Source organism: Tupaia chinensis, unplaced genomic scaffold (genome assembly GCF_000334495.1).
Source record: "Tupaia chinensis unplaced genomic scaffold, TupChi_1.0 Scaffold138441_1, whole genome shotgun sequence".
Classification (NCBI taxonomy): Eukaryota; Metazoa; Chordata; class Mammalia; order Scandentia; family Tupaiidae; genus Tupaia; species Tupaia belangeri.
This window is the reverse complement of record NW_006198338.1, coordinates 1192292-1202991: the sequence shown is the minus strand read 5'-3', so window position 1 is coordinate 1202991 and position 10700 is coordinate 1192292. Positions and strand designations below refer to the sequence as shown.

General features: G+C 50.4%; 1 protein-coding gene across 1 annotated transcript in view; it reads right to left on the bottom strand.

Moving 5' to 3' along the window:
• SCN5A (sodium voltage-gated channel alpha subunit 5) overlaps nucleotides 1-10700 on the bottom strand; it is a 104360-nt gene that overhangs the window by 22019 nt on the left and 71641 nt on the right. The window contains 3 exon segments of the mRNA XM_006161350.2: nucleotides 517-690; nucleotides 8817-8971; nucleotides 9761-9881. Coding sequence (XP_006161412.1) covers nucleotides 517-690; nucleotides 8817-8971; nucleotides 9761-9881 — 450 coding nt within the window.

Genomic DNA, 10700 nt, shown 5'->3' with positions numbered 1-10700 from the left:
CTGCCAGCAGGACCTTTGACCTGAGCAGGAGGCTCACCCTGCCCTGCCCAGCATCCCCTCTCTAGCCGTCGGTCCATCCATCTTCCTGGGTAGGCAGGGCCTGGCTGGCCCTCTGTCTAGCGGGATGGATGGACGCTTTCCAGTCTGCTGAGGTGAGTGGTGCAAGCCGGCTCATCTGCTCACCTCCCTCTTCGGGCCACCCCAGGAGCGTGAGCCCCTCATCCTGCCCTGGCTTGCTCTCCCACCTGGACTGCTCTCCGACGTTCCCCCTCCTGCTCCTGCTCCTGCTCCAGACTGGAGGTCCCAGTGGCAGAGCCTGGTCTCCTGTCTCTCCTCCTCCTCCCTGACTGGGTGCATGCCCTGAGGACAGCCTGGGCCTCAGCTCTGGGCCTCCTCCCCTCGGCCTGCAGCGGGCACAGCTGAGCGCCTGTGCCAGCCCGCCGAGGCCCACCGGCCCCTCGGCTCAGCCTCTTTTCTCGTGCTGGGTCCCCCCCGCCGCCTGGCGCCCACACTCACGTCCACGATGAGGAAGTCGAGCCAGCACCAGGCGTTGGTGAAGTACTTCTGGAAGCCGTAGGCCACCCACTTGAGCAGCATCTCCAGCACGAAGACGTAGGTGAACATCTTGTCGGCATACTCCAGCAGCACCTTGATGGTCTTCCGCTCCTCCAGGTAGATGTCCTCGAAGGCCTGCAGACAAGGCCGGGCGGGCGGACACGGGGTCCTGAGCACCGCCAAGCCACCTGCACCCGGCACGCCTCGGAGGGCGACAACAGAAGAGGGGAAGGCGGAAGGGACCCCTTCCCGGCCAGTGTCGGAGGAGGTCAGGGCGTGGGCCACAGTGGCCGTGCGTGGCCCCGTGTGCTGTAAGGACCAGAAGGCGCAGTGGGAACGCCTCTTCCTTCACGTTGAAGAGCAGGTCTCTGTTTGGGGCTAGTGCGTCTTTAAGACCTTCCTAAAACTTGCCAGCCTCCCATTTTAGCAAGGAGAGAGGGCGTACAGGCTCAGCTCACAGCTTTCTGCTGGAACCCATTTAAAACTTCTTGTTTCCACTTCCTTTTGTGTTCATTCTGTTTAATTTATACAGTTACCCACTTTTCAGAGCGAAGGAGACCGGTTTCCCATGAGAACGAGGTTTCCCTTTGCGATAAATAAATAAGTAAACCAAAATCTGAGAGTTGATCTAAAACAGAACTAAAAAATAAAACTGCCAGGAACCAGCAGTTAGCGTAATGGCTATGTCGCTGGACTCCCATGTAGTCGATCATGGTTCGAGTCCCAGACTCAGCGGCTTAAACTCACGCCGGGCGCGTGTGTGTGCGTGCCCAAGATCCCGAGAGGAGAATGGAGGAGAAGGGATTGCGGTGTGGCCATTCCCCCTGGGGGGTGATTTCTCGCTTTCTGTCTCTCTGTCTTTCTGGTGAGTGCACGCGCCCTACTGCAAAAACCTCTCAAAAAAAAAAAAAACTGCCAGAGGGCGCATGAGTTTGGGAGAGAGATGGAGAGAGAGAGAGAGAGAGAGAGAGGGAGAGAGAGAAAGCACCCCGCTGGGGCACAGTTACACAGCAATCTCGTCTCCATTTCTCCCTCTTCTCGGGACCTTGGGCTCGCATACATATGTGCTCGGGGTGTTTTTGAGGCCAGGTCTGGGACTCGAACAGTCCAATTGGCCATGTGAGATCCAGCAGCCTTAACTATCACACCACGGACTGGTCCTACAGCAGAATCATGAACATACTGTAGTATAAGCAGCCTGCAGAATGGGTAGGGGCACAGGGCTAACGTCAAACCTCCGGCAATCTCAGAAGCTAGGAGTCAGTCTTCAAAAGTTGTCTCTAAAACATGGGAGTCTTTCTCCTTCTCACTCCTGCCTCAGCTCACGTTCCTGAGCTAGCAGAGGAACTCCAAGACTCGCAGCGCCCTCTGCCCCTCGGCATCCTGTTCCGTACCTGTTTGTCCTGAGTTACTCCTCTCCATGCGGTGTGCATGGAGGCTCCCCATCCAGGTAACCGAACGCGTCACCGAGGGCCCCAGGGAGCTGCCACCACCTGTCACCACGGGCCTCCTGACTTTAAGGCTACAGTGATCCATGGCAGGGCTGTATTGCTGGGCATGTCTGTGATTACTTTGATCAGTGTTGAAGGCACAAGATAATTCAGGTCCCCAAATGGACTTTAGTTGTTCAAGAGGAAAATTAGGTGTATTGGTTTCTGATCATAAAAACGTGCTTCTATTTTTAAAAATACCGTGAAAATTATAAACCAGAAAGTGACGGGCACCCCCAACTTCATGGCAGCAGAGTAGCCACTGTTAACCCTTAGGGGGTGAGTCTTGCCTTTTTCTAAAGTTTGCTTTTGCTTTTTATTTCTCTCTTTATCCTATTTATTTATTTTGTGAGGCTTTTGCTATAGAGAGCATGCACTCGCCAGAAGGACAGAGAGAGACAGAGACAGAAAGCAAGAAATCACCCCCCAAGGGGGAATGGCCATGCTGCAATCCCTTCTCCTCCATTCTCCTCTCGGGATCTTGGGCACGCATGCACACACTCCCGGCATGAGTTTAAGCCACCGGGTGCGGGACGCAAACCACAGTCGACTACATGGGAGTCCAGCGACATAGCCATTAAGCCAGCTGTTGGTCCCAAGCGATCATTCTTTTGACTCGCTATTATGTGCACATGCACACACACAGGATAATTTTATAACACGTACTACACATGCTTTGAAATCAGTTCCCACTACACGATCTCTTGTGAGCATTTATTCAAAGGGTGATGGGAACACATAAAATGACTGTTCTTGGGACCAGTAGTTAGCGTAATGGCTATGTCGCTGGACTCCCATGTTGTCGCCCGTGGTTTGAGTCCCGGATCCCGTGGCTTAAACTCACGCTGGGCGCGTGGGCGTGCGGTGCCAAGATCAGGAGAATGGAGGAGAAGGGATTGCGGTGTGACCATCCCTCCTGGGGGGTGATTTCTCGCTTTCTGTCTCTCTGTCTCTCTCTGTCTGTCTGGCGAGCGCATGCGCCCTATAGCAAAAACCTCCCCCAAAAACAAACCAACAAAATGACCACTCTTTTCAAAGGCTGTATGGCATTTCATTATTTGCATATACAGGCTGAGTATCCCTTACTTGAGAATGCTGAGGACCAGAAGCATGTTTTGTGTTTTCGTACTTTTTACGATTTTAGAATATCTGCATATACGTAATACGGTATCTCAGTGAGAGGACTGAGGTCTAAATACGGAACACATTTTACACACACCTAATATACATAGCCTAAAGGTAATTTTATGCAGTATTTTTTACTCTAGCATTTGAACTGTGACCTGCCACCTGAGATGAGGTGTGAAATTTTCCATGTGTGGTAGCCTGTTGGTGCTCAAATAGTTTTGGATTCTGGAGAATTCTGGATTTCAGATTTTCAGATTCGGCATGCTCAATTTCCCATTAAGTTGGCCAATAACTCAATTAATGAACATTTCAGTTGTTTCCAATTTATTCCCAACAGAATCAATATTTCAGTAAACAATGCATCTGATTAACTATTGAGGATACATGTCTGTGGTGGGGTGCCAGGGCAAAGGGGTGTTTTTAGTATAGACTTCAATGGGGCTTCCAGAGAGGATGACAATGCACCCTCCATCCGGTGTGTGACGGAGGCTCCTCCCACCGCATCAAACACTGCGGTTTCTCCTTTTCTATCAATGAAAATTACATTTTGGGGACCAGCAGACGACATAATGGTTACATCACTGGACTCTATGTAGTTGACCGTGGTTCGAGTCATGGACTCGGCAGCTTAAAACTCATGCCAGGAGCGTGTGCATGTGTACCTAAAATCCCAAGAGGAGAATGGAGAAGAAGGGATTGCGGTGTGGCCATTCCCCCTGGAGGGTGATTTCTCACTTTCTGTCTCTCTGTCTCTCTGGTGAACGCACGTGCCCTATAGCAAAAATCTCTCTTAAAAAAGAAAAGATAATTACATGTTGCTACATTTTTATTTATTGTTTATGACTAGAGATGCCGACATCATTTTCTTGGGTATCCGTGGCGTTTCTTTGGTTAAGTACCTGTCTGTTTCTTTTACCTATTTTTTTCACTTGAGTGTCCAGTCTGTTTGGGGACATGACCTCCTTGTGTGATGTCCTTCATCCTAGCTTGTGTACCTTTAAATCTTACTTATTTCTGTTTATCATAATGAATTTCTTTCCTTCGTTTTAATTATGTACCATTTATGATATTTTTCATTTAGATCATTTATTATAATTTTCATTTAGTAAGATCTTGGTGTCATGTTAAGAAAGCCCTTCTCGGGGCCAGCAGTAGGCATGGTGGTTAAGGTGCTGGAATTCCTACACGGCCAACTGCAGTTCGAGTCCTGGACCTGGTGGCTTGCTTTCTCACTCTCCTTCTCTGTCTTTCTGTGGCAAAAACTCACATGAAAAAATAATAAATAAATAAATAAAATAATTCTTAAAAAAAAAAAAAAGAAAGAAAGCTCTTCTCTATCTCAAGACTAGAGAAAAATAAAATGACCCTTCCTTTGTTTTCTGCTTTTTTTTCTTTTTTAAAGTTTGTGGTGTCATTGTTTTTATATTAGAATTTAAAAAATCGAATATATTTTTTTTGGAGAGATTTTCACTATAGGGCGCATGCACTCGCCAGACAGACAGAGAGAGACAGAGAGACAGAATGCGAGAAATGACCCCCGGGGGGGGGATGGTCACGCCGCAATCCCTTCTCCTCCATTCTCCTCTCGGGATCTTGGGCACGCACGCACATGCACCTGGCGTGAGTTTAAACCACCGGGTCCGGGACTCAAACCGCGGTCAACTACGTGGGAGTCCAGCAACATAACCATTACGCTAACTGCTGGTTCCCCATTTTAAGTGTTTTTAATACTTCTATTTTTGGTATTTCGATCAGTTTCCTTTTATTTAAAATTGGCTAATGGGGGCCAGCATGTGGTGTGGTGGTTAAGGGTGCTGGACTCCCACATGGCCAACAGTGGTTTGAGTCCTGTACCTGGCAGCTTGCTTTTTCACTTTCTCACTCTCTCTCTTACTCTGTCCCTCTCTGGTCAAATTAAAATAAATAAATAAAAAGTTAAATAAAATAATTCTTTCAAAAAAATTGGTTAATAATAGTGTCTATCTCGTAGAGTCACTGTGAAGATTAATGTTCGCAACATGCTTAAAACAGTGTCTAGCACATGAGGTATTTAAGTGTTAAACATTTTATTATTTTATCAAGTTTATTTTACATACGTATATATATTTAGAGCTCTCATTGTCTTAGTCACTGTATGTGATTTGTCAAAAATTAAAAGAAGTGTGATAATTCGGCAAGTAGATGGCATAATGGTTATGTCACTAGATTCCCATGTAGTCGACCGCGGTTCAATTCTTGGACCTGGTGGCTTAAAACTCACGCCATGCATGTGTGCATGCATGCCCAAAATCCCAAGAGGAGAATGGAAAAGAAGGGATTGTTGCATGACCATCCCCTGGAGGGCGATTTCTCCCTTTCTGCCTGTCTCTCTGGCAAGTGCACACGCCCTATAGCAAAATTTCACTTGGAAAAAAAAAGAAGTGCAGTAAAATTTCTCAGTACTATCGCACTACTGTCACTTCTGTTTTTTTTCTCTTAATTGTTTTTTTTTTTTGGAGAGGTTTTCGCTATAGGGCGCGTGCGCTCGCCAGACAGACAGAGAGAGACATAGAGACAGAAAGCGAGAAATCACCCCCCAGGGGGGATGGTCACGCCGCAATCCCTTCTCCTCCATTCTCCTCTCGGGATCTTGGGCACGCACGCACACGCGCCCAGCGTGAGATTTAAGCCACCGGGTCCGAGACGCGAACCGCGGTCGACTACGTGGGAGTCCAGCGACATAGCCATTACGCTAACTGCTGGTTCCCTTAATTGTTTTTGTTTTATAAATTTAAGTGCTATGCAATCTCAAACAGTATTCACTGTAGTTATATTTTTATTCTAAATTGTATCTTTGTTATCTTATCTCCAGCTTTTCATCTTGAATTCAACCTTGGATTAGTTTATTATTAATAGTAGAAACAAAAACTCTCTAATTTTTGTTGTTTTTGTTTGTATCTGCCTGCTGTAGCTTTTATTTCTTTTTTTTTTTTTTTGCTAGAGAGTGCACGCACTTGCCAAAGAGATGGAGGAGAGAAGAAAGCATCCTCTATGGGGCATGACTATGCCACAATCCCTTCTCCATCTCTCTTCCCTTTCAGGACTTTGGGTATACATACCCATGCACCTGGTATGGTTCTTAAGCCTCTGGGTCTGGGACTTGAACTGCACAACTGCCAATATGGATCCAATTCCCTTAACCACCAGGCCATGGAGCTGGCCCTTCACTTTTCATATTTCTGAATAACTTTGTTTCAGGTTTCTCATTTGAGAGAGCATAGCAAAAAATTTTTTTAAATCCACACATAATCTATTTTTAGAAAAGAACTATGTATTTATTTAATTCCATTTGTTATTATTAATTTTTAAATTTGACCACACAGAGACAGAGATAGAGATAGAGAGAGAGAGCGAGAAAGAGAGAGAGAGAGAGAGAGAGAGAGAGAGAGAGAAAGGGAAAGCGAGAGAGCAAGCTGCCAGGTCCAGGACTTGAACCACAGTTGGTCATGTGGAAATCCAGTGCCTTTAACCACCACACCATCTGCCTACCCACAATCTATTTCTTTTAAAAAAATAAATTTTATCCAGTTACATTTATTATTAAAACATGTTCGATTGTATCTCTCTCATATTATTTTGTTTTCCAATTTTATGCTTCTTTGTTGGTTCTTTTTTTCTTCTATCTTTTTCTGTAAAAGCTTTGTTTTCTTTTAGAAAATTTTCCCTCAGCAATTTGGAAAGGATATGGTTTGCTTTCTGTTAAACAAGTTTATAACTTTAAATAACACACTGAGACTTCTTTTTCTCAATATATCATTGACATGGCTTTTTAACAGTGCTTGGCTGTCTACCCTGATTAGATTCACCAGGCGCTTGCCAAAACTCCTCCTCACTTATGCCAGGCTGAGATTTTCCTCCACAGCCCAGACTAAACGGCTCTGGCTGCCCTTGTTTGTGGCTGTTTAAAAACAAAACTCGTTAACATATTGTCAAATCATCCTTCTCCGGAGCTCAGTGAGATTTTGTGCTATCTGCCAATGGCAAAACAGCAGGTGGGCTTTAAGACATGGCCCTGGGCCCACTCTGGAATAGGGGAGGGGCAGCCTGAGGTGGGGTAGGAGGCCCTGAATTTAGAAATGACAGCTACAATGACTCCCCAAGGCCTGTCCCCACAGGAGAAGGCAGCATGGAGTGGAGGCACGTGGACTTGGATCCAAGTGCCCTACCTCCCATTCTGTGCCTAAGTGGCCTTTCTCCCACTCTGAGCTCATCCATGGGGTTCTCGCCTCCTCAACAATACAGGTGCTTGCTCCTCCTGGGCCAGCAAGGTTCCCTTTTCTATTTTCTATTTGATCCCATAAGAATGACTTTTACATTTTAAGTGTTTGTTTTTAATCTTTCTATTTTTGGCCTGTTCAATGGCCCTGCTCACCAGCACCTTCCAGATGCCTCTCTAGGGCTGTCTCATCTCCTTCTAGAAGGGCTCTGAGTTATTAGAGCAGGGGCTTGGGAACCAGACAGGATAGCTCTGGAGGGTCTCACTGCTCCTCCTGGACCCCACAAACCTCCCTGTCCTCCCTGTGCTCCCCGTTCTAGCTGCTTCCTCCAGAGAGCCTTCCCTGCGTGCTCCCCCTGGGCTCTCATCATCCTCAGTCCTCCACTCTGTGCCTGCCTCATTCTTTCTTTCTTCTTCTTCTTTTTTTTTTTTTGGAGAGGTTTTTGCTATAGGGTGCGTGCGCTCACCAGACAGACAGACAAGAGACAGAGAGACAGAAAGCGAGAAATCACCCCCCAGGGGGGATGGCCACGCCACAATCCCTTTTCCTCCGTTCTCCTCTCAGGATCTTGGGCATGCACGCACACGCGCCCGGCGTGAATTTTAAGCCACTGGGTCCAGGACATGAACCGCGGCCGACTACGTGGGAGTCCAGCGACATAGCCATTACGCTAACTGCTGGTCCCCTTAATTCTCTCGAGCTGATCTTTCATTTTTTTTTTAGTTTCCCCATCTAGTCTGACAGCCCATGAGCGCAGGGCTGGGGTCTCTTCCTCCTGCTGCTCCCTCTGGCTCACAGGGCTGGAAACAAGGAGGACTTAGAAAAGGCCCATTGAGTAAATGGAAGGTCAAGACAAAGAACTCTAGGATCTGATGCTTGGCTTCAAATGACAGCTGCTGCTCCCCAGTGGTGGGACCTTGGGCAAGCTACAATGCTTCTGCACAGGCGTGTGGTTGGAATGAGACGTGGTCATGTGAGAACTACACGGCACGGCCTCTGGCCCATAGAGAACAAGGAGTAAGCCGGGTTCCCACTGTCCTGCTGGCCTGCATGGCTAACTACGTAACAGCCTGACGGGATGTGGATGCGATGTGCAGGGGAGTGTGTCACAAGGTCACCAGAGGCCCCATGATCTGAGGCAACTCTTTTCTCTTTCATGAAACAGAGGGCTGAACAGACGACCCCGAGAGCCCTTCCTTCGCTGGCCTCCTTAGTGCTGTAGGGGTCGAGAGGCTGTGAGCCCCTCCTCGCCCCCGGGGCCGGGGAGCACATCTGCAGCAGCTCTGCCTCAGTTTCTGGCCAGGCTTTCCGGCTGGAGACCTTCTTTCCTCACCCTCCATCCTCCTCCAGCCCTCCCTGCCCCGACCCTGCCCCCCCAGGAGGGTACCAGCGCTCCGCTGCTGAGCAGGATCATGAAGATGATGAACGTCTCGAACCAGCTGTGCTCCACGATGCGGTAGCAGGTCTTGCGCAGCCGCCACCACACCTTCCCGGGGGACTGCGTGGTGTCCACGGTGCAGCAGGGGCAGCGCCGGACGCAGCCTGTGGGGGAGGGCGAAGGTCAAGCCTAGCGTGGGGCCTGTGAATGTGCATATCTGATGGTGAAGGAGGGGTGGCTGGGGGGGGGGATGAGTGATTGAAGGAGGTTATGATGATCCCGTAGGGAGCAGGGGGGCATGGCGGTGGGCTGCAGACGGCGGGGACTGTGGGTGGTGCCCGCAGGAGGCTCACACTGAACAGGCACTCAGAGGGTGCCCGATGGACTAAGCACCCATGAGTGGGTGTACGGCCTGGTAAGCAGGGTGGGGATGGGTCCCAGCTTGTTTTCTCCTCATCCGGGCAACTCTTCCCCTGGGGATACGTCCAGGAACCCCTGGCGTCCTTTGTCCCTGGACGCTCTCCCCCAGGCAGTTTCTGAGCTGCGGGGGATGGACCCCTTGGTGACAGCCACGTGCAGGCGAACCTTCATGTTATCCTCAGCCGCCCTCCAAATAGACAATCAGTTCATAAAAGCCACAGACGCCAGTCACCAACACGGCCACATGGATCCCCCGGGAGGATTTAGGGAGGGCCCCCTATGTGCCAGGCCTTGTGCCAGTGCCTGGCGGTACAGGGCTGATGAGGGGGTACACGGCCGTGCCGGCACACCACAGATGCAGTCACCACCAGCCCACAGCTGCCCTGCCACGCACACAGCGGGCAGATGTAGCCACGAATCATGTCACAGACAGAGGAACCCCCAGGGCCACGGAGGAACTGGCTGGGATTGGCATGTGACGTGGCCCCTCTGGGCAGGGCCGAGGGTGGGGCGAATGCTTCCCAGGGCGGTACCTTCTGTGAAGCAGTCGTCTGGATCCTTGACGTCCTCCCCGAGGTCGGGGATCTGCTCCAGGAGGTCAGCGGTGTTGGTCATGTCTGCTGTGCTACCCTCGGAGAAACTGTCCTCGTGGTTCTGTGGGCAGGAGTAGGGGGTGGGCAAGGGTGTGAGTGTGGGCCATGCAGCAGCCTCCAGCTTGAGCCCAGAGTCTCGGGGCGCCGGGGCCTCCCTGAGGAGGCTGCCAAACCATCCTCTGGCGCACACGCTGGGATCTGAGGTCAGGGTGGATGGGAGCCCGCCACGAGCCACCTAGGAGTGAGGAGCTGGGCCCAGGCTGGTCCTTGGGGGTCCTGGGTCTGTGAGTCTAGGGCTGGGATGTGGGGGTGTGAGGAGGGTCTGGAGACAAAACAGACATGGAGAGGCACCATGGACAGACTGGGACGTGGACACAGAGCGGTGGCATGGCGCACACAGCAGGAACAGACATGCCACATCCAGCACAGAGTCAGAACCGGGATCACGGGCACACAGAGGCAGCACAGTCAGCGCACAGAGAACGGACCCACAGCCCGGCTCACGCTTCTCACCCAGTTCACAGGGATGCTGGTGTGATGTGCGGAGCCTGGGATAGGATGGAAGGTTCCAGTGCTAGAACCTTCCCTTCCCGGCCTGACCCTGAGAACCTGATTATAGGGAGACTATGGAAAAGGTGTGCAAGTGGGTGGGCCCTCGTAAAGGTCCATGTGTCACTTGTGTGTGCTCTGCTCAGTGCCCTCTCTAAGGCCAGGGCACTCATTGCGGCCCCTCCATAGGGCGGGGCCCCTCTTCCCCAGCCACTGTGGACACTGGCTGCTCAGCTGGCCCCTTCTCCAGAACACTGTCAGTAGCCAGGCAGCTGAGCCAGGGGTGGCCCGCACCCTGCGATGGGGCTGGGGCAGGAAAGAAAAAGGCTTG